The following is a 25,630-nucleotide window of genomic DNA, read 5'->3' on the forward strand; positions in this document are numbered from 1 at the left end:
CTGCATCTTGAAGATTTTCATTCTCCACACTCTTCCTCTTGGTGGCTGACACCAGGCCAGCTAAGGGAGCAGAGGGGCCATCTGGGAGGCTCTAATGGGGGAGCTCAGCGAGCAGAGCCCCGTGAGCCCCGGGCAGGGACAGGGCCACCGAGCGCGAGTGCGGCACGGCGATGCGGCTGCTCGGCTGGAACGCTCCCCAGCCCAGCCGAGCACGGCAATGTGCTTTCATTTCAATGCATGAATCACATTTTGGTCTGCAGTCAATTTTAAAAGCCAGTATGATGCTGCAATCATCTCTGCATTTGAAACTCTGAAGTGGAACGTTTGGTCTTGTTTTCAAAACGGTTTCCACTGGAATTTAAAGAACACAAGTGGAAAAACATTTCTGCTAGAGTACTCACAAGTGCTGTGTCAGAAGCTCAAAAATGAGCACTTAAAGTAACCTGAGGAATGCACATTCCCAGGCCAATTCGGCTTTATGGGTGGGGGCTGCACTGCTCCCCCCCATCCAGGGCTGCAGATGTACTGGACAATAAATACACCCAGAGGGGAACAGGTGACAGCCCAGCAGAACTCCCTCCATGCCACGCTAGGAAACAGCCTTAAATCCTCGCTGTGCCATGTAGGAAGCACAGGCTGCCACAGAGGCAGTGAATCAGGCTGCCCGCCAGAGCCAGCCTCCGCTGCTTTTCATGCAAAAGCCTGGAAAAGGCTTTCCATTAGATCAGAGGTTACATGTGGTCTTAGCTACTGCATCTGCTCTTCATGGACCCCCTGCCATCAAAGGCGTGGGTGTCAAATAAAATAAAATAAAATAAAAATCAAGAATAATTCTGGATGGCCCCACAATGACTGTTTTTTGCAAATGAGTGGTTGACGGAAGTTGAAGAAATTCCATCATAACAGATATTTACTGAGAAATTTCTCTCCCTTGAAACAACCAAGCACCACAACCTCCTCTTTGAAAGTAAACAAACAAACAAATAGAAAAAAGATTTTTCAAAAATGCCCAGAGCACAGTGGTCAGGAAATGAGGCAATTTTGTATCTGGATTACATTACCTGAAACAAAGCAAATAAAGATTTAAAAAAAATATTTATAAAAGCAGTTTATGAGATTACATTAAAAACAATTGCACCCATTTTATTTAAGTAAAAATGGCCAAAACTCTGCTAGCAAAACCTAACAGTTAGCAGATGCCTTTTTGTGTTAAATATAGGATGAGCATTTAATAAAAAGAGTCATTTTACAGTATCTTTCAGTCTTTTTATACACAATCTTACAAATAATTTCAAGGAGCAACTAGTCTTTTTAGTGCCACTTATTAAGAAGTTAAAATTTATTCCATTAATTTATTTATTTTGATTTTAAGTTCCTGTACCTTGCCGTAGCATAACTGCAATCAAGCTGCACAATTACAAAACACAAATGAAGAAGTTTAGCACAACCATAATAAAACTGAGTTAACATTTCAACAACCTAATAAGTCTCCTCCTCCAAATTGACTTTCCAGTGGAAGTGGTTGTAGAGAAGACTGAGGAAGCACAACCATTGGGTCTTTGGCTCCCAGGCAGGCAAATGCTCCCACATGCAGAGACGGGTCTGATGGAAACGTGCTGCTACTGATTGATAATTAATAAACTAAGAATGCTGAACTTTTAAATGGCCTATTTCCTCCTATTTAATTCTCAAGTTCTTATTTCTTTTGTGCTTCAGAAATTAAGCTAGAAGTAAATAACACAGTTAGTGTTGGAGGAGCCAAGTTCTTTGGATGAAATTTGGTGTTTCAGCCACTGTACAATGCACTGTCTCACGAGTGATAGTTTAATGTGCAAGATTGTGAATTTTATGCTCTATTCAAAACTAATAACAAAATCCTTGTCCCAAATAAAATACATATGGCTTCATAACATATAATATATAAAATCTTCATTTCTACATAATGTTCAAAGCAGTAAACCATCATGAAGCAGTAACCCTTAATTCTGTCACCAGCCCAGGACTAATTATTATTCTCTCTTATACAAAGGTTTATAAAATAGACTGTCATCAAATTACCTATTAGAAGCATTTCTAAAGTCTAGAAAATCTTTGCTGACCTACAGCTAAACAACATATTTCTTAGAAGTACACTATTGGGAGGTGAGGGATGAAAAGCACAACTAGATCCAGACTATCATGAGATTTTCTTTACCATAAAGTTTATTTGTGGAATTTATGTCAAACAAAAAATAAGACATTCCTAATTTCTCAACAGAATTCTGCATTTGCTTCTGCTTTGCAAAAATTTGAGGCTTGTTTCAGAACTGTAAATTATTCTCTTTTATAAAAACTGTAAGAAATGGCACAATATTTCACAAGATCTAAATCTATGGCTGTTGAATGAACAGTATTCAAGTCTTCAGAATTCCACACCAGAATTGATAGAAAAAATTTTTAAAACATTCCTAAAATACTCTTACGCAGTGAATATGCTGTAGAATGCACAGAATACATAGAAAGATTTTAAATGGCAGAGATTTTATTTGCATGTTTTGAATGCAATGTAAATATTTCATATATAGCTTAACTACGTAAGTTTAACCATATTAGTTTAAGTAATGAGAAAACACTCCCATAGCTTTACCAAAAAACCTTATAACAATGTAATTTTACTTTTGCTCAGACAAGTCTCAATTTTTAGGCTGTGATCAAAATTTGCAATGTTGTAGGCCTGAAGTTTTGAGTTGCTGCTGTGCTGTTGCCTATCTACATAACAGGATGAGAAGCACACAATATTTTCATTTGGTCTGTGATTTGGTTGTTTGTTTTTTTGTTTTGTTTTCAAGGGGGAATATGCTCCCTCAGTTCTTATAATCCAGTTAAAAATATCTTTTAAATTTATCTTATGTTCTCTTCCCCATTCTGTGTTAGATAATAGAGTTACTTGCATGCATATGTATATACACAAGAACAGTCTTCTAGAGAGGCTAACTGGAAATACAGTTTAGCAACATTCACTGCAATTCAAACACCATTTATGCCTTTTTCCCACTCTCCAGTCCTTGATACACAGAGAAATGAAGGAATATAGAACATGTGTATCGTACAGAAGGAGAGAAATTAACTTGGTTCTTTCAAGCAAACTTTATATTGTTCTTCATATGGACGATACATCTCTTTCAGACAAAACTATCAACAAATAATCACAATGCCAAGAAAAGTTGGTCTGATCAATAAAATCAACAACAGCAGCACAAAAAATGCCACAAAGAGCTCCTTATTCTGTATTATATTATATGCTATATATAGTGTGTGTGTAATATGTACACACACACACACAAACACACACATATATATAATACATACAGTTCATGGCTATTTTCCCTCTAATATGTGTTAGAAATGAAAAATAGAAATTTCCAAAACCAACATGTTACTATAGTGGTATGATAACGTTAATCCTAAATTATTGATTACCAGCACAGCAGGTGTTCCTAAACAACAGGCAATAAAAACTTTATACTACCTTCTTTGCTGAGTGAATTAGTGTGTAACTGGAAGTGTGCCTTAATTTTATTAACTTATTAATACATTTAGGATGGTATTTTTAGGTACTAGCACTTTAGCAACCACCTCTCAAACTCTTTTGACAAGAGGGCTACTGCATTGGCAGCAAGCACAGGATTCTGTGATGCACAGGAAGGTATTTATTTACTGCCCACAAAGGCAGCATGAGACCAGGACTTCTGCCTTCACACAACGTCTGAGTCCTATCTCCACACTTCTTTGCATTTGCCTGACATGGAAACTTAAAGCCAAAGAAATGGGTAAGACCCATGTATGGCTGATCTTTAGTCTCCCAATGAGCAACCTGGCAACCTGTGGTGACTGAGGAGCTCTCAGGCTCTATGCTCCTACTATCTTTATTATTTAGACTTCTTGCCATACTTCTGTGCTCTCTGATGCACTTTCAAGTTATAAGAAGATTTTATTACAGCTTGTGTTTTGTAGAATTGCTGCCATAGACATGAAGATGGTGAAAGACTTCAGGAGGTAATTGTAGAAGCAGAATAGAAAGAATTTTGCCCAGTTCATTGGTGGTGGCAGCTTGTAGCAAGGACATGCTTGAATGCCTCAGACATAAGACATGAAGAAGTTCTATTGCATCTTTCCAAAGCACTAACTTAATGAAGATGTGATCTTAGACCTACTCCAAGCTTCCTTCAAGCTTTGCTTTGTGAGTTTGCTTCACATTAATTGCTGCAATAACATTTTACATAGTACGTAAGAAATACACATGAGAATCTGGAGTTAATCAAATTCATGACACAATTGTGTTTCATTCAAGGCAAGACAGAACAGGAACAGCAGAGAAAGACAAAACCAGAAGGATTAATAAAATGTAGCAGAGAACAAATCTCCCTGTTTTCAGTATCTTTTCTTACACTGCATAATCTTTTTCACTGTTTAATTCCTCTTAAAAGTTCCACTACAATTCAGATTTCTGAGAACTGATTGCATTTTTAGTCCTTTGCAAAAGCACGTTATTTTAATGCTAATTTTCAAAAGATACAATCTTATTCAGCAAAGATTGGATAAAGCTGCATAGGAAAGTATACTACTGTTCACAACTCCTGTGCTGGAAATACTATCAAGGAAAAACTAGCAGTACCCACAGCTCTCATTCAGAAAACAATTTAAAACCCCATATCCCTCTGGCTGTTTGTTTATTTGCATACTCATTAACATTTTTTGGGGTAACACTCCATAATGATAAAATAAAATCAGTATACCCTGTACTGACTGCTAGACAAATGAATTGCAATCATTTGGTTTCTCTCTTCAGCAGTACAGATAAGGCAGAAAAAGAATATTTCAGAATATTTTCTACTGAAGAGCTGTTTTGACATCTCTCATTATAAACTCTGCATATAGAATTTTAAAAAGTGCATTTTTTAAGAGATGGAATTTGCTGCAAAACCCTCTTGCTCAATTGAATGAAAACTTAAAATGACATCTCTTGATGCTGTTTGAAAGATCAGTTAATTTTTTTTTACAGCTTATGTCCAAAACACCAGGTGATTCTACAGTGTTTACCTTTACATTTTATTGGTAGGCTGGTATAGGAAAATATTGTGACATTCAGTCATAAAAAATGCTCTTTATGAAATTACCTTGGCCTACAACCTTTACTTCCTTAGAAAACTTTGAGAAGTTACAGCAATGCAACAACCCCTGCCACAATCTGGTAATGAGAAAGCAGTACTAAGAAACAGGAAGAACTGGTTGCTAAAAGGTTAGATCTTAATTAATTTCAAACATTTTACACACTTAACTTGCTTCAGCTGTGAGGCATAATCCTAAAAATATGTATATTTAGTGATTGATATTTAAAGATGTCCTGAAGTTCCTGAGCTGTTTTCCACCACCCTCTGTAACTTCTGAGACGTGCAATCATTTTCATGGTTATAACCAGGACTGAATGTTAAATGCTCTTACCTGTACACTTGTAGTCTGAGGTGACTCCTTTAAGGCCAGCATCAAACACTGATATTTCTACTTTTTGCTTTCTGTGGTGGCAGCTGAGGAGCACAGAGGGCTGTGACACAATCAGGTAGAGAAATGGCTGGAGCTCTATGTCCCCCGCTCCGCGGCGCCCAGGCTGCCGTACAATCGTGATGCCCAGGGCTTGGCGAGCAGACGACCTTGTGGAAGCGTGCAGGCTCTCCAGCGACAGAAGACCTGGTTTCCTGCCAGCAGACAGGGGAGGGTTACTGTTCAAAAGATCGTCTGCTGTGACAGAAGAGATGCATGGCTGACTGGGCTTCTTGGTATCATGGCTGCTGCCTGAGACGGTTTCTGGAAGGTTCAAGGAGCTTTTGCTTATCTTATCACCGTCTTTCTGATCTTGCACTGGTTTTGATTTAGGTGAGGTAGTGCATGAGTATGTCATCAATGAGATTCGACTTGCTGTGACAAAAATGTCAAAGGGAATGAAGTTGAGGTTCTTCACGATGGAGGACTGGCGGGAAGGACGGGCAATGCGGTGCTGGCTGGTGCCACTGTGCTGCTCGATCTGAATGATCCTGATCTTAACGCTGTCGCTGCCAATTCCACTGTCCTGAGCCCCGCTGTAACGGGAACAAGTCTCAACTGTTCCTCCATCAGCCACATCCATCTTCTTCTGTTCTTGCTTGGAAACCTGCAAAGGAAAATGTTATATTAGTTTCTGATATCCATATTCCAGCTATTTCCACTTCACAGCAAAAAAATCACTACATAAACATGATGTCAAAAGAGAGTATTATAAAAAAAAATCCGCCAAGCTAACATTAACACAGTAATCACTCATGAAAACACAGCAGGTGTCTGTTCCAATGAAATGATGACTCACAATAGCTGAAGAGCCAAAAAAAAGTAAAAGTGAAAAAAAATAACCAAGCAGTAAGGATTTCTAGGGCTGGAAAACATTTTAAAAATTTAAACTCTTCATTAAAAAAACTTCAAAGTATTTATAAGAAATTTATAGATTAATATAAACCCATATATCTATGAAATAATGTATTGCAAATAAAAGCTTAGTTAGAATTATTTTCCAATCCTGAGCACTGATGCTCAAAAAATCACCTTTGTCACTAAAATTTTGTACTGTAATTAGATGAAATGAAACATAATAATAATCCACTACAAAATCATAAAAAGACTAAATGGAAATTATAATTTGAAATGTATTGAAAAATATATTGTAGAAAAATAGTTTTCTTAACGAGTCATGGAAGGCAGCGGCCTTATATAAAACACTAAAGTTAAAGGAAATATCAAAACTATCTGAAGACTATCTCGGTGAGGGGAACGAGCTCTTAGCTTACCAAGGCTAAATAGGGTATTGGCTGTGACATTCATAGGGTTTCATGTGAGAAATCATTGCATATAGAAATATTTCAAAAAGAAAACATACACCACTGACAAACAAAAAGAGTGCAAGACTGAAATAAGAAGTTGCAAGGCTGTTTCCAGAGACCTTATTGTCCCAACTCAAGAGACAGAGATATCCCAAGACAAAGAAGTACTTCAGTAAAAAACACTTTCCATACTGCTCATGAAACAAGTAGAAATTCTATCAAAAGCTTGAGGACAAGGTGGGGAGCATATACTAAAATATGTGGCAAAAAAACAATCTGCAAAAATTCAATAATTATTGATATATGACTAATTACTCAGATTCATATGAAGGTTAAAGTCATACATTCACCCCGTATAACTTCCACAGCACAACTAACACTTCCATCTGTGCTACTGCGGTAGAGTTTCTGCTCTGCTCTGTGCAGGAGCTAACACAAGAAACGCCCAACTCGGCTGGATTCCTACCCCATCTAGCCCACTACACTGTTCTCGACAGCACCAGGAGGAAACTCTGTTAAGAAATACCAGAAACTCTGTCCACATCCTGCAATCTGCTCCTCTACAGCTCCTGCATGTAGGATGCCAGGGGTACATGTTTGTGTGGTCGTTTTAGTAACCATTTCTGGGCTTCTTGTCCATGAATTCATCCACTTCCTTTCTGAACACACTGACACTGTTTGCTCTTCACACCCTTCGGGGGCAACAAGTTCCAAATTTTTTTTTTTAATTGTTTTAAACTATCCCCTCTGAGTGACATTGTTTTCCCCCAACCTATTGTAGCATATGAATTGTTCAAGTCTACATTCAGCTTTATTAGTGCTGTTATGACTTTGTAAAGTATGACCACAGCCCTCTCAGCCTTCTCCTCTTCAGACATTGAAATCCCAGCCTTTTTAGTCCCTCCTCACAAAGGTGCTCCAGCACCTTCCATCTTTTTAGCCTCCCTTGTCTGTGGGATCTCAGAATCTGAGTCCTGGGATGCCGGGCCCCCGAGACCACCCTTGGGGGGCCCGGGAGTCCTGGAATGTTGCCAGAAGTGTCTGGTAGCTGGACCTTAACCCTACACAGGAGACGACAAGGATGAGGGCTTCACAGGGTGAATGGCGAAAAGATTAGCTAATTAGAGGGTGAGAAACAGGGTTTAGGATTTATGTACAGGGGGGTTTGGAGGAGTAAGATGGAGGAATTGGGGTCTGTCCTGTCCTCCTTCTTCTTCCTCTTCTCCTCCATCTTCTTTGGCCACGGTGGCACCTTTGGATTGGTTATTACTGAGAGTACACCGAGTTATAAGAATAGATGGTATTGGGGAAAAATGATAAATATTGTATACGTAACAATGGGTATAAAGATACGTGGCTGCCCTGGAGGGCAGACAGTGTGCCCATGGCTGACTGCTGAGCAGATCTTTGTTCGGCTGAAAGAACATCTTTTAGATAAACAATTAATAAACATAAAAACAGAAAGAAGAACTGAAGCCTCTTCTCGTCCTTCGATACGCGGGCTGCCCCAAGGCCACCGCGGGCCTTTCCAGGCCCCTCAAACAGCCGAGATAAACCGGACACTTGTCTACTTCTATAACTTCACTATGGCCTTCTTGAGTACTCTATGAAGCACCCAAGAAGTGGAACCGCTACAGTTCTCTACAGAAGTGAAATGCTTCTTCTGTCTTGTTCTCCATCTCCATCCAGATGTCCAGGATTTCATTAGATTTTTATGGCTGACGCTGCACATTGACTCAATGACTTAATTTCTTCATTGCAGGACCCATTTCAGTAATTTCTTCTTATCTTGTCCACCCAAATGAATCTTCAAGAAGTGAAATACGAACTAGGACAAACAGTACCATAGCTTCCTCTTCAAAAGAAAATAATGAATTAAAAATAAATAATTAAAAATTAACAATTTATCAGCAACTTAACAACAGGAATAAAGGACAGTGAATTTCTCAATTTCCTCAAATTTATATGGTCTTTATGCAGCAATGTATTAGATTCTACATGTATTGCAGAAATTGGGTTATGAGGGAGGTAAAGAAAAGCAGGCTTTTAAAATCTTCCTTTATATTGTGCTTTATGGAACAAAGGGAGCAATCCCCTCTCCTTTTCTTTAAAGGAATGAACATACTAGAAAAAGTATTACGGAGGAAATCCTAAACCAGAACCATTAACTAGCTGAGATTTTCTTTGAAAAGGTTTTTGCCAGCTCTGGTTACAATCTTTTCAGATTCACTCATGTACATATTTTTCAAATAACCAATAAAATTCTTTGTGGCTGTTTTCTATGGCAGACTCATATCACTGACTTGTAAATGTGATATCACTTTTAATGCTGCCTCTGTAAAAATAACTAGAGACCATTATAATGAATCACTACATTTGTGAGCCAAGAAATCCTCATTCTTCCTGATATCCTAGCAAAGTTATGCTATTTACACCTCAGCCTCTCTGCCTGGCAAACTATAAAGTGCTTCACTCATATCCTGCACTGATGGCACTTCCAAAATTGGTACAGATGGTACCAATTGGTACAGATAAGGCAGAAAAAGAATATTTCAGAATATTTTTCACTAAACAGCTATTTTGACATCTCTCATTATAAACTGTGCATATGGTATTTAAAAAATACACATTTTCATTGCTCATGTGTTGAGGGCAAGCAGAAAGAAAGGATGGAGCTGTGAAAAAATCTTGCCACATCATTTCATGGAAATGCTTTCTGTAATTAAGTTGAGGGCATATGTTGCTAAACCCAGAAATTTTTAATTGCTACACAGACATCAGTTAAGTCTGATGAAAAACCTTTTCAGAAAGCATGATTCAGTGGTGAACGACACTCTTATGGTTACTACATTACATTCTCTTGTTCTCCTCTATGCAGAAGAAATTTCTGCAGCTACCTGACATTTAGGTTATGCATGACTTGGCCAGAGGAAATGAAAATACAGTGTCATCCACCAAGTGACAACCTTCCAGGGAGAAAAGCATCACATGCATATGATAAAGTGGAGGAAGACATCACAGTACTTGTGGTTTCTGAATGGATCCTTTCTTCTCACACCTAAACAGATTTGAGTTGAAGCCTAGTTCTTTTCCTCTGCCTCTTTTTATCATTAAGTATTTATTAAATGTTCTGGTCTATACAAAGCACTTCTAGGAAGGTAAGAAAGTAGCTTTGTCTCCATCACCAGCCAGGCTATAGGTTCTCTGTGCAGACTGCTGCAAGGGTGCTAATTGGTCCCAACTGCCGAGTTTCCTGTTATGAGGACATTCAACTACAGAAACTTTACTGAGACCCCAAATCAATTCATGCAGGTCACTGAACAGCACTCAGAAGGCAATTTCTGCTCAGTATTAAGCAGTATGGAATATGAACCAGTGCCCAAAAGGTGAAAGACACCATATCCTATTACGGTTTTCCATGCCACCCGGTTTCACAATGAAACTTTGACTTATGTAGGGTCTTACCAAATATATTATAAAGGTTGACACACTTGGACAATGATTTGCAAGACAGCTGTACATAACACAACTGCGTACAAAATAAAAGTGCAGAAGTACCACTGGAACTTCTTGCATCAATTTCAGCTCAGTAGAGCATCAAGCCTTCCAACAATGTTTCAGAGTTAACCTGAAGACATGTCTAGTAATAAACTTGGGAAGCATTTAGGTATTCCTCTAATGGGATAAGAAGATGAGAAGGAACAATCTCAGTATAACAACTCTAAAAGATTCTTTGCTCTGTTATGGAATAAATGGGCCAATACTTTAAAGATGTCAAGAACAGCAATATCATATTGCTGTTAGCAAATGTAATGGTAACATTTATCATTGGGCTGTATAATATCAATTCTCTTACTCTTTACATAACCCATTTAAAACGAACAATAAAAGTTTTCTTTAATTAGCTACTGGTGTGCATTAACATGATCATGATTAAACCATAAAAACCAACCGTACATTACTCTGGTCCCCTATCCCATGTGGTTCAAATTATTTTAGTTGAAAATGTACTTTGAGTCCCTTTTAAAAGTTCGACCTTCTGCTTTCAGAGAATTAAATGCATATTACTATAGTGGAGAAGATAATGTTTCAGACCTCCAGGCATATATTAAACACACTGGCAGCACATTAGACAAAATGCTTTACTTATTAGATACTTCCTATTCTAAACAGTGTCATCAAAGGCTAAAAACAAAATCCATATAAAAGCTGCACAATGCTTCCACACAGAACCTGTGCCAAAATCCCTGTACTTTCCAGCTAATGAGGAAAGGATGTGTACTCTTAACATATGAATGTAAGATTTTCCAAGCATTCACTTTAGGAAACAGGACTATTGATTCCACATGGCTTATGTTAAATGAAACTGTATTGGTAAAATAACCTTTAAGATATTTGGCATGATAACTATAATTAAACAGTATTCAAAGGAATAAAACAAAAGGGAATTTGGTTCCACAATAGCTAATTAAAATAAAATGAAAAAACATAGCATGTCATCTATCAAGATAAATTGTTATTGTTTAAGAACTATTTAAATACTGTTAAAATATACTTTTAGATAAAATCTGAAAGGACTGGAAAAATATTTGTGGTTTAAAAATGGATAGTTTGGTGAAGAAAAAAGTATAGGACGCTGAAATTTTAAGCTGAGATAATAGCTTTAAAGCCTTGAGCATAACCAGATGGTACTTCAATCAGAGGTATTCTACAGTTTCTCTGTCAGAATAAGTTGCAATATGGAAAGGTTTTCAATAGCTAGAAAAAACACATCAAGATGATAGTTTACTTCTTAGATCACTTCAGTGCATTTTCTTGTCCTTTCACAGTTATATATCCTATCAATACTACGCACCATAGAAAAGGTGTTGAAAGCTACACTGCTAGCTGGGGAACTGTGGTTAATTCTCCCTTTTCATGTGTTGAGATAGGTAACTTTACTAGCTTAACCCCTTGAGTTCACTAGGGCATTTGGCACATATATCTACCATGAGAAAGGGCATGGAAATGGCATGGCCTGTAGAACACACAGAGATAAGTACATCATAAAATCAAGGATCAATAAATAGATTTGCTTTTCAACATTGGCAAGTAGTCTCATCTAAGGTCACTGCAATTTTAACCAGGTAAGTCTTGTTTATTTTTCATTTCTGATCACAATACTGAGATGGTAGTGATGTCTTCAAGGTTTTTTACTCCATAAAACGCAGGAATAAAATAAAAAGGTAAAATAAATAAAACAAAACAAAATAAAATAAAAAGGAATAAAATAAAAAGGTAAACACAAAACCTAATACTTTAGACCAACAACTAACACATTGACCAAATCAAAGAGAAGCATTTTACAACAATTGGTAGAATTGCTACATTATCTTTCTTAACCTCTCAAGAATTTTCAACAAAAACAGTGTAAGCATGTGCATATTTCACTATAAACATTTTAATGTTCTTTTTCTGGTACTGCACAGAATAATCCTTTAATTATTAGAATAACTGTAGGCAATATAATCTTTGGAAGTACAGCCGCTCTAGAGGAAAACCATCTACATCTGCATATTTTTTCCAACTTCTCATATTAATTATGGTCATATAATGACACTATTGAAGTAAAATTTCCAGTCATTTCTTAACTCTGATCAAAACCCTTCAGCCAATCATGAGCTCATGCTTCACATTACATAAGTTATGGAAAGACTCACAAGTGTGAAACCACAAAATCAAAGTGCCAATCACATCTGCTCCATCACTGTTGTATGTGACCAAGTTTTATTCCTTTTTCTAAACAGTATTAATATTTACATGGAAATAAAAATCTTGCCTAGTTGACAAAGTAAGTTACAGAAAAGGAATATGTTCCATTTTGGTTTTCCATTATGTTTAGACTGGAATTACAAAGGTAACACTGGATAATTTCTTCCTTGGTACTTTCATCTACTGCATTGAGAAGTTTCCAACAGTTTGGAAATTTAGTTAATGTATCACTGTTATCTAATAGACCTTTGTTTGCCACATTGTTCTACTGAACAGTCCAACTAAAACAATTATATTATGTTTTGCATATGAGTTACATGACTGAATTTAATTCTGACCATTATAAAAATTATTTCACAAATTGATTGATTAATATTTTACAAATATCAATTTCACATTGAAATATAATGAAAGACAAACATACAAACATACCTGTCTATTAAATTTTGTCCTCCAGTCTAATAAAGTTCCAAATTAAGACTTCAGTCCTGTTATTAAATCTAGACAGATTGCTTCTACTTGTATCAATCCAGCTGCAGAAAGAGTCCTTTATAAAATGAACCTAAAGCTGTCTTCCAAAAGGGAACTATTAAATCAAGCCAAAATGAGGCAACAAAAATAGCAGAGATGCCTGAAGTAGTTTATTTCATGAAAGTCAAATGGGTTTTTTCCCTCTAAGGAGTTTTCTTTTCGAACAGAATCTGTTGCAAAACAAATGATGCCAATTTGAAGTGTAATTGTGTATATGAGCTTCTGGACCTACAGAATTACTTCAGAAGGGAACTGCAGTTTTCACAATACTGCAGGAATTACATGCAAGTTGTGATGGCAAGGAGCAATACAAACTCAGCTTCTTTGTGCAGTGTTTTCCCAGCTCATCAAAAGTAAAGTAAGAGGCTACATTCTGTTAAACACTGATGCAAATATTCATAAATCAAAGCTGTGTTAAATGTTCCAATTGTAACAGGGATATCCAAGTGCTAAATCCTTTCTAATGCCAACAAAATTATTTTTTTTCATCTTAATACAAACAATATGTTTATTTTGCTACCCTGTGAAGGCCAGTAAGAAACTTGTGTTCAATTTTTTTTTTTTCTTTCCAAATAAAGGCTTTCAATTTAAAAAGACCAGGCTGGAATTTGGCAGAGCATTTTTTCTTCACAGCCTTTTTTCATTACTATTTTTACTAAAAGCATTAGCTTTTTGGTGTTATTTTTCCTATTTAAATTCAAAATTTAAGCTCCTATCTTTGCTTTTTACAAAAAATATTGGCTTAAAACACACATTTATTTTAGACATGGTGAAGGTTTGCTGAGTTTTGCACACTTTCTTCTGTTTTTGTTTTTTTGTTTGTTTATTTTTGTTTGATTTTGTTTTTGTTTGTGTGGGGTTTTTTGCAGGGGAGTGAGGGTTGGGAGGGGGCACTGTTTTGGGTTTTTTCTCTATTTAAAGCCAAGAAACAGCATTTTTCCATGACAGCCTTCTTGCATGTTTCATTTGGATATTTTCTAAAGCAATAGCTGAAACTTCACCCTGGTTTTGCAGACGTACAGAACAACCACGAGATCAGGCCCAGCCAAGCAGAGGTTTAGGAAAGGCAGAGCCTGCCTGACCAAGCTGATCTCCTTCTATGACCAGGCGACCTGCCTAGAGATGAATGTTGATGTTCTCTAACTGGACTTGCGCAAGAAGACATTGAAGCGTTGGAGTGCATCCAGAGAAGGATGAGCTGCTGAAGGGCCTAGAGAATAAGTCCTACAGGGAGTGACTGAAGGAGGTGGGTTTCTTTAGTCTTCCACAAATGCCTAAAGGGATTGCAGCAAGGACAGGGTCGTCCTCTTCTCCCAAGCTAATACTGAAAGTGTAAGAAAACAGTCCCAAGCTGGAGGTTCAGTTTGGACATCAGGAAGAATTTCTCCACTGAAACTGTGCTAAAGCATTGGAATGGACTGCCTAGGGAATCGGTGGAATCACCATCCCTCAAGGTGTTCAGGAAAGAGCTGGATGTGGCACTCAGCACTATGGTTTAGTTGCCATGGTGGTGCTAGGTCAGAGGTTGGACTCAATGACCTTGACCTTGGAGGTCTTTTCCTACCTTATTGATTCTACAATTCTTTGACATTCTCTAACATTTCAGTATCAAGATTTTGGTGTCAGACTAATTTTACCAGTCTCAGTTATCGGTCAGATTTCCATGCAGTTTAAATAATTAAATTATACTAATATGGAAATATTAGAAATATCATTCACTATTATGACTTCCAAACATGAGAAATTTATCAAAGTTATTTACTCCCATTGGAGTAAACTTGGATATTTTCCCATTGACTAATATTTAGCATTCTGTAAAATAAATGAAAATATGCAGAAGGAAGATGCCAAATATCTGGCAATAACTCAAACTGGAATTCAACAAAGCCTCAATAGAAAAATTTAGGTATAATTTTCTAAGAGACAATGAATGAGTGTATGAACAATAAAAAGTCATTATTGTAATGTGGTAAAATAACTTGGTACTTGACTTTCATAATACAGACTATCTTCAACCTCTTAAACGAGTAACAGTAGAGTTAAATGAACTATTTCCAGGATCAAATGGTACAATCTTTTTCTTCATATATATGAGATACTTTACTCACTTTGAGCATTTTAAAGGCAATTAAATAACTAAAATAACTAAATCCACAGCAGATTAAAAGATTTCATGTACAGATGCTGCCTAACTAAACAAACTTCATTCTACATTATTTCCAGTAATATAAGTCAGACTGAGTCAGACTACATGCTACGAACAGAAAAATCCACAGTGCAGGAGTCTCCAGTGAGAAATACTCAACTGCTGGCACATTACTGCTCACTGAAACATGTGCTGGGATCTAGAGTGCCTCAGGTTTTAAAGCTGCTAGATGTCTGGAAAATTATCTATCTGTACCTTACTGCTTTTTTTCTTTTTCCTAGGTTGCTACATCTCACCTATATGCACTTGTACCTAAACTGATCTTTGACTAAACCATGTTTCAATTTGTTGAGAATATTTTAAAGACTACCTGGGGAAGTAAAGCACATGAAATGGCATGTGAACTAAAACCTACAAAATCAGTAATTCCAGAATATGTTTTTTTGGTAACAAGACAAAATATCCCCATTTTTAACAAGTTGTTTGTCTCAGCCTTGGTGTACAAGCCAGACTGAATGTGTGTCTCCTCGTTTGTGCCTTATATGACAGTAAAACAGCCAGTTCAGGGTCTTGAAGCATCCAAAAAAAATAATCCCAGGAAGAAAAAACAACAACAAACCAACCAAAAAACCTTTTGATTTTTTTGGCCTGTTCTGTTTCCTTCATTGGTTCATTGTACAATACAAAGCAGTGAAGGAAAAGGACAGACCACAGCAGCTCATCTTGGATTAACTTAAACATCAAAATTGCATCCTAAACCATGCCCACTGAATTTGTTTAAAACAATTAAATAAAAGAAAATGGCATTGGAGCAGGAATGAAAGGTCCAAAAGAGAAGCTCTGCAAGCTGCCTTCAGAGTGGGTGACACACAGAGCTGCATCTCCAGCCTTCTCCAGCCCCATCAGTCTTGGTGCTGAGAGGCTGCTCCAAAGCACCCAGCACTCGAGTCATGATGAGAGTGGACTTTAAATCTCCCTGGAAAATCAGGGGAGAACTATTGTGAGACACATCCTGCAGCAGTTTGACATTTTTAAAGCTTTTATCTGTAGTTCTATGATGCCATCGGCGCCATTCAAATTGTGGGATGGTAACAACATTGAATTCCATCAGCAGGCCCAGATACAAACAGTTTACAAAGTTTACTTCTTAAAGAAAAACACTTCTGACCTTTACACACTTCTGTATGATATCGCTATGAAGTACTATAATAAAGATGCAAAAAGACTGTGCATATTACTGAATATTGTTTACATACACTGTTTTTCCATAGAAATGTTGTTCCAAGTTCAGGCCATGAAGTTCCTTTTCGTTCACTAACAACTGCTGCTTTTTTGGTTTTGTTTTTTGATTTTTTTTTCTCTTTGTTGTTGAGTGTTATCAAAATACTTTCCTAAGCATTAATCTAAGTATATATTTTAACTGATCATAAATTAATTTGCTATGGTGGGCTTGCTCACAGACATACCTAGGAAATGACCCAATGAACCACTCAACCAAGACCAGTCTACTCAGAAATTACATTGTACAACAAGAATTTAATAGAAATACAATGGGTATTACACATTGAACTCCCAGGTGTTCAATGTGTAATGAACCCTTACCTAGTGTGGAGAAGGCACTACTGCCTTTATAATGAACTTTATCAAGAGAACGTAGAAGAGTTTTGTGCCCATCTCCCACTGAAAAAATAATAGTTTGGCAGCTAATTTATTTGTGATCCTGAATCTCTTTGGAAGGCAAAGAATCAGCCAAAAAGGATGATCTGTAGAGACCAGATAGCCTATCCTAGCAGAAAAGCAAAAAAGACACACAAACTACTGCAAGAAAACAGGTGAACTAATGCAAACACACAAATCTAATTATCCCTGTAGCTCTGAAGAAAAAAATGCCCAGCTTTCTAAATGAATATCTTAAATTACTGGTTTTCAAACAAATATCAGTTTTATGAAACTTGTACACAGGACCCCAACTCAGTAAAGCTTAACAGATTTTCAGTTTTAGGGATTCTCTAATTCAAACAGCTTCCAAACAATCTGAAATAGTTGTCACTGCTAATTTCTGAGAATTCTTTACTTTACTAAGTTATTATTCCTCCACTGTTTTGATGGAGAAAGTTAAAAGTAGTGGAAACCTTTACTTAGGATGAGTCAAGAATGAAACTTCCAGTCTTGATTCATACCATGAGTCACAGGTAATCTGGGGAGAAGGTACAGTCTCAGTGAAATGAAGAGCTGGAAACACTGCCTAGGAGCACGTACTGAGGAAAAAAGTGCTAATATGCAAGATTATTAAGCAAACCCATTAAGAACAGCAAAACCACCAAAGCTGCATACTATGTGTAAACAACTGAGAACTTTAAAATGTCTTCTCTCTAAAAAGGTAATGGCAGCCAATGAGCTGCAGAGGTAAGTTCAGAGAAATTAGAAATAGCTGCAAATCTGAATTTGATTCAGTACATGTTATTAGCATGATATGCATGACTCATACCAATCTTTAATCACAATGATAATCTATGATTTCGCCATTTGATATAGCAACCAGCAACTCAATCATATGGAAGATAGCTGTAAAAATGGAAGGATTGTCCAGCTCTTTAATCTCTTCCATACTCCTGAGAAATACTCCTCAATGTAAGTCAGTGTGACAACCACCTCTTCTACCTAAATGGGAATACCAACAGTACCAGATTAATATTACTTATCAAGGCCACAGACCCTATGCATGTACTTTGTAGCCCTGCCACCAAAGCACAATAAAAATTAGTTCACTGTAATTTTACTTAATCGGCTTTTGTGATAGGTGGCAGAATACATCAAACACATAGAAAGAAATTAAATAGAGCTGGGCTCTTTATTATCCTTCCACTCTAAACACTGTGTGCCCATGAAGGAACACTGCTACTTTCTCTGCCCCACTCAACCAAAATTCAGTGCAATGTTCAAATGTTCAAGAAAAGTGGAAAATTATTATTACTGACACAAGTGAACTTCCCTGCAAGCAAGTCAGAACAAACAGAATTGTTAGGATTCACAGAAAATCAGAACCCCACAAAACTGCAGAAATTAATGCTGATCACCAGGGGAAGATTATTAACATTCAAAAACAATTGTCTACCTATGGAATTCTCAACTGAAGTGTAAAGTTAAAATTATACTCTTCCATTCAAAATATTTAGTTTTAGCTCAGCTATCTCAAAATCCTCATAGCATTACTATGGATGCAACTTGTGCAGCATTGCAAGGGGATGAATGAAACTGCAAAGCAATTAAAAATGTTAAAACACACTACTTGCTTAAATTTGAAGTGTAAAACTAAATTGTGCATTTCTAAAAGTTCCAGGCTAACACAGAACCCAGATCTTCTATCGTGAGGTGTTTTTGCTGTGTGAAAACTCAGTGCATCCACATACATGCTTATGTCCTTTTGAGTAATCCTCACATGTTTTGCCTTCATGCCTGCAAAATAGACCCCTCCTCATAAGGCTCCCTACTTTAGTGTGAATTTACTTCATCCCTAAATATTTTTTTAATTGAAAAGATTTCTGCTTTGAAGATTCTTAGAAAAACCACATCAATTTTTCCAATATAAGAACAGCATCTAGGATTCGACTGGAATGAGAATGTTTGCTCATATAAGTATCAAGAAGTACTGCACAGTCCTTCAAAAAGATACCTCCCAATTGGTTTTGGCAACAAAATCAAATGATGAGACAGAGCTTCCTAAGAACGGAAACAGGGTATGGCAATGACTCAAGATACTGGCAAGCACTTTATTTTGATAGTGTCCTTGAACTAACCAAAATATCTGTTATTTTCAGGAAAACATCTGACAAGTGGCTATGTGGGAACCCAAGTACTGGTAAAGCTACCAGGAAAATGATGCAAGTATTATTCAGCTATTCCAGCTAGGGGTTTTTATTGGCATTCTCAAAAAGTTACACATTTGGCATTCTCTGACACTACTGAGCTACAAGACTATGTTTAAAACATATGAACAACTCAATGATAAATATTATCAGAAGACTTTTTTGTCACATACATTTAAAAAAATTTAGCCATTCTACAAATTTTAGCCACTCCATAAAGCAATTAAATCTAGTAAGCCTACTTACTATCTAAGTGGATTAGATTAATCTGTGGAACAATCTTTACTAAGAAAATCAAGTTATGCATGGTGCAAATTCTCTCCATTAACTCTATGCAAGGGTATGTATTAAATGTTCTAATTTTTTTTACATGCCTTCATGTTACTATATATTTGGAAAAAACCACACAAATCAATTTGTACATCTTCCTTTGACAAGCCATGGTTTCAGGCCATTAACATTAGCAGAAATAGAAAATATGTGCCACCTTACAATTAAACCATCCTAAAAAGTTGCTGCTATAGAGCCTAGATTTAAATGAAACTGATTCAGATATTTTATGGTTTCAAACATATTTAAAGCTGGATCTGTATTATGTCAGTTCATTGCTATATAAATTATTTAACTACACAGATTTATAAAAGGGCATGAACTTCTAACAAACATTTGATGCAGCAACATCACGTTTTGGATAGAAATTTTCAACTGTGGATAGAAGCACTTAGATTTAGATCTGAATCAGTTTCATCTGAATAGATAGAACATAGATTTAGATGAAACTGATTCAGATGCCATTCCATTACTAAAGTGTAATGAACAAAAAATTTCTGATTATAGATTGTCTTACTTTTTTTTTTTAGTTTCAAAATTATAGTTATAAAAATTTAGTTATGAAATTGATAAACTATAAAATATAGCTATTTCTGCTATGCATAAAACTGCTTGTAAATGGTACAAGGATACTGTTGCAGCTCTGACTCATGCAAATTATTTTCACAGGAAAAAGGAACCACTTAATTCTGTCAATAATTCTGTCAATGATTCATTAGATGTTATATACAGAAAAGGCTATGCTCTTTTATGTTTAAACTCACTACTATTTAAAAGAAAATTTATTCATTCAGGTATTTTTGTCACTTTTCAAACAGTATGAAGACCTCATGAATTTCTGACAGAACAGACAAATGAATTTGTGAAAAAATAGCCATATTTGTTTCCTGACAAAATCTCAGGCATGAATAATGGAATGTATCATTCCACTAGACAGTCTCAGATGATACAACATTACCTGAATTTGAAAACAGTACAGATGGCTGGAAAAATTGAAAAATTAGGATGGCAGACAATATAATCACCAGCAGTACACTCAGAAAATTAAGCCTCCTTGCTTAATAAACACAATAGTACTAAAGTGGAATTCTGTCCTAAAGAAAATCAATATGAAACTAAGGAGAGTATCTATCCCTAGGTGATCAGCCAGTCCATCACAAGTCACAGAAGTGACTGAACAGTGAATATGGCCTACTGCTGAATAATGGCTTTCCCTCAGTGGCAATATCTGCTTTGGTTTGTCACCATACTTCTCCTGTTTTTTTACAAAACAATTAAAAATTAATTAATATTGAGACTTCTATTCTGCTTTCTAATTTGGATGAGAACAAAAAATATTATGTAATGTTTGAGGAAGACTGACATACAGGGTGACTATATTAGATTTATTTACTTCTAAAAATAGGGTAAAATTCATGAAAAAAATTGTTTCCTGTGGGAGAATTTCACGGGAACAAAGTGAGCATTCTTCTCGTAAAGAAAACAGAATTTAAAACCTAAATTTCTCACTGCCCACTGACTATGCCTTCAATTAATTCCTTACTGGCTTCTGTCCTTTCCCTTTACATTTCTCATCTTTCTCTTTAAGGAAAAAAAATAACATTTTACTTTAAAATGAAGGAAATTACAGAATCCATGTGTTTATAATTCGTGTCAAGGATCAAGTTTTCCACACTACCTAGCAGGTGATGCTCCATGCAGGGAAGAAACCACAACTAAAGCTGTCTAAAGGTAATGCTGCCACAGCACCAAACTCTTCTGTACAGCAGCATTAGATGACTGAAAGGAGAAGATTAGTGGAGATCAAAGAATGCAGAACGCTCGGTCTCACACCGTGTGACCCAACACTGCGATTTCCCCTCCTCGTCAGCCGCCTTAGGAAATCAGCACTGTGACACATGCAGTGTCACACTGTGAGAAAGCCAGAGCACGTGCTCTCTCACACTTCTTCTCCTCAGGGTCACTCTGAGCCACTGTCTTGCCTTCAGTGATTTTGTCCTGCATATGAGCCAACCACCAACTATACTCGCTATTTATGGCAAACCTATAGCAATTCTCACATAGTTCATGGAATTCTATTTTTTTTCCCCTCAAAAATGAGCCAATATGATTTCTTGCATGTGTTCTAATAGAAAGAAAAGTTTTGAGTTTTGGACCTTTTTAATAGCAATATTTTTATTATCTCTGTAATGAATACTTCAGATTATTTTGGTCGGTACATTAAATGATCAGAAATGGTGAAGTTTTAAATTAACTTTACCTAACACTCAATTATTTTAATTGGATAAGAAAGCACAATTTTATTGAAGATAATTATAATAAAAATAATTCACAAGTTAACTTCAAAATATTGCTAGGCAGGGTATGGAATACAGAGATTGGACAGAATGTTTACATCTTTTAGGAAATATTACTAAGAGTAGTGCAGTTCATTGAGCATAGACAAGAAGGTCTGGTTCAGATAATCAAGAACTGTAGGCTAAGGAGAAAAAAAAAGTGGGCTGAAACTCCACTTGTACTTACAACTCATGTAAAAATAATTCTATCCCATTATGCTCTATTTTAAAACATCTGGAAAAATAGCAAAAGAGAGGAGAAAAAAATCTGTTAATGTTAGTCTTTAACTAGTATTGATGGGAACACAGAGGAAAACCAACACTTCAAGGCTCCTGTTTGCTTTTTTCCTTTCTCACTCTAAGTTTTTATTTTGCTGTTATTTTTCCAGAAAATAACAACAACCCCTATGAGATGTTTTCCCATTAGATTTGTTCCAGCATGGGAATCTTTAAACACTATTGATATGAAGCTTCACAGTATTCTAGAGAAATAATTTGCATTTTTCCTTTTGTTAACAATACGAAATATCCTTCCGTGTTGAAGCAAGGAATATTTGGAACAATGTTATTTATGAACTTCTTTGTAGATTATTGTATTGGGTAAATTCCTCCCAAGCTATATTTTATGTGAAATCTTGATATGCAGGAACATCTTATCACCTTAATTTAAGTGGTCACAGAAAACATAACATTAAATGTCATAGAAACTGTTCTTGAATTATGAAGTGCTAAAACAGCTATCAGATACAACTTTCCATTTTTTTCCCCCCACATATTTTGTGTGCTTGTGGACATCAAAAATCAGCAAGAAAACCGGCTTTCTTCCTAACAAAAAGGAAATACACATTGAATCTGTAATTTCATGTCTGGTTTTACTATACTAAGAATTCTTTACCTTGTCAGTTTAATATCTATCTTATTTAACATGTTTGTTGATCTTGCTCAACTACATAAGTCCAAATGCTTACTGAAAAGACTCTTCATTGGAAGATTAAAATTTTCCTAATTATGTATGTTAAAGAGAGACTATAAACACTTTTTTGCCCTTTATTTTTTGTATTTGCAGGATCTAAGCATGAAGATTTCTTCAAAGAGCCATTTTCAAGGCAACAATCAGTTTGAAAATTCTTTTTTCCGCGTGTAATTCTAGGAGAGAAACTAAAGGTCACATCTTTACAGCAAAACAGATTTTCCTTTGTCTCCTACTTCTTAATTTTTCCTTTTCACATTCTAAGGACATTAGACAGATTGACATGAAATGCAATTCTTCCTTATCAAAACTTTGTGAGCTTTTAGGTAATTGAAGTTGTTGTCTTTTACAAATCCATCTGGGATGTACAAGGCACAGTCTCAATTTGAAGCACACAGAAGTGGCCTCACTGTGCAGGAATGAAGGCATAAGACATTTCCTAACTCCAGTCACACAAATTAGAGCTACTTTGGGGATCTAGCTGTGGTATGTGCTTAGAAACTGCAGCTTTCTGCAATCCTTCTCAACTGTGAAAACAATTCTCTGGATATATTCCATTGTTTCCAAATCCATGAAACCAACACAGTGAGAATAACCAAGCCTAATTTTAAGCTAACCCCTGTCAAGTTGCTTGAGAATCTAAGTATTTCAAACCTAAATAATCCAAATTTTGTTACTTTCTCTTTACTTTGTTACTCCATTTCTGGTATCTGAAACTTTATGTTTTATAACCTAGTTAGAAGCATTGTAATAGCTTACTCTTTGAAATGTACAATCATTAAAATAAGGAAGCTACAGTTACTAACTAATTCATGCAAAAAGGCAGTCCACAAATCCCAGGTCATGAGATTGTTGCCAACAATTTTATCAATAAACTGAACACATTAATTCCAGCTGCAATAAATTTGTGATTCTTCAATTAAGGTGATGAAAATCCATGAGAAAGCATCTCATAGTCCAGGACATCAAAGTTATGGTAATAGATGCTGCATGACCTGCTATTCCCTGGAATGAAATTTCAAAGCTCTAAAACATGGGCAGAACTGAGCAGGTACCCAAGACCTGATCACAGGAATTGTGCAAGCTAAAAAAAAATTTAAAAATCTGAGAAATATTTTATTAGTTCGTATTTCTATACCTACTGTTTCTGGGGCATTACTAATGCCACAGACTAAGCTAGCTCTCTTTTCACTGACTACAACAAATACCAAAGGCATAATGAAAAAAGTTTTGAAACCCTCAGAAAGTTATTTTTACACAGTATTAGCTTTTTTAATGTGCCAACACATTTCAGGATGATTTCAAGACATACCTAAATTCAACAGATTTGTATAAAATATAAAAACCAAGAATGTTTTGGCTCTTGAACACTGATTACCTTAGATTTCAGTAATTAAAAGACAAAAGATAAACAGCTTCTTCAAAAGAAACTGGCAAATGGGAATGCCAACTTCTCAAAGTTTCAACATACTAAAAATATTTCCAATTACACAAGCTTTCCATACGAACACTATCCAGTCAATACAACATCTGTGCAACATATGCATCTGCCATTTCACACTTTGACTGTCTGGCTTCCTAAGTAGTATTATCTGGAACTTGTTTTACTGTTTTTTCACTGTTATTATTTTCTAAGCAAAATAGAAATGGAAAACAAATTTTTGCTTGTTTTCAACAAATTTTCTTTCCTTTTTTCATACAAGTAATTAATAGCCTTAACTAAAGTGCAATTGAATTGCTCATCACTCAAAAGTTTGCTCTGCTAAAGTATCATCAGCAAGAAAATATGCTATAAACTCTATTAGCTATCATTCCTTCAAATTTTATGTGTGATGCAATTGCAACAGCACTTTTGTACATATATCCTGCTGACCATGTTCTTTATCTTACAGTGAAGTTACAGCAACAACTGGTTGATGAGATTGTCTTAAACAGAAATAAAGAAATAACAATACTACTGAGTTAGAATAAAGATCTTTTTAGACTCCTGTTCTCTGAAAGTAGATATAATTGGATGCTTTGAGAAAAAAACCAACAACCATAATTAAAGAAAGCACAGAGAAATATTTCTTAAGCATATTCTTCCAGACTTCCTAAGCCAACATTTTACAGGGCTTTAAAAGTTATCAGAAAAGCTTTTTTAAGCCTCATCTGCAGCAATAGAAAATGACTTACACTTTCTGCAAATATTACTGCAGCATGTCTAATGTGACAAATCAGCACACAATCAGATTTAGCCGAGCTAGGAAGGAATCAGCTGCCATAGATGAGTTTTCTTTGCCTTCTCCCTTTTGGATGCTTCTCAGCTATTAATTAGTTCACTTTAATGGTGAATTGTTTATTACTTATTCAAGCATTTGGTTATTCTTGCTCTTGTCTGAGCAGATAGGAGCTGTACTTCCCCCAGCCTTGCCCATTATTGGGATGAATACAAGTAACATGCTGCTCACTTTGAAATAGCCAATATTTACAGTAGTTAGACTCCAAATATAATTTTTGTGGTAAAAGAACAAAATGCCAAAATTGAAAGAACTTTTGCTTCCCCCTAGTATTAATATCATTTATTCAGGAAGCTGGTGGGTTGTTGCTGTAATTAATCAGAACACAGGGATTTGCCCCATGGAACATGGGCAAAATCCACCAGCACCACGCCTGCTGGTGGACTTTACTCAGTGATTGGCATGAGCCACGTCTAGAAGCAGAGTATCATCTGCCAAGGAGACAAACACTGCTGCAGCTAGTACTTATGCAGCCTAGGAAGAGTGCTCAAAGGTCAAATACATTTTTAAAAGCAGGCTTTAACAAAGCAGAAAACA

The 25,630-nt window shown here is 36.1% G+C and overlaps 1 protein-coding gene across 5 annotated transcripts in view; it reads right to left on the bottom strand.

The window, feature by feature from the left end:
- VPS13B (vacuolar protein sorting 13 homolog B) overlaps positions 1-25,630 on the bottom strand; it is a 433,030-nt gene that overhangs the window by 111,195 nt on the left and 296,205 nt on the right. For all 5 annotated transcript variants that reach the window (XM_064706432.1, XM_064706433.1, XM_064706436.1 and 2 more), the window contains exon 34: positions 5,482-6,184. In XM_064706432.1, coding sequence (XP_064562502.1) covers positions 5,482-6,184 — 703 coding nt within the window. The remainder of the gene's footprint in view (positions 1-5,481; positions 6,185-25,630) is intronic.

The sequence above is a fragment of the Zonotrichia leucophrys genome, chromosome 2, assembly GCF_028769735.1.
Source record: "Zonotrichia leucophrys gambelii isolate GWCS_2022_RI chromosome 2, RI_Zleu_2.0, whole genome shotgun sequence".
Lineage (NCBI taxonomy): Eukaryota > Metazoa > Chordata > Aves > Passeriformes > Passerellidae > Zonotrichia > Zonotrichia leucophrys.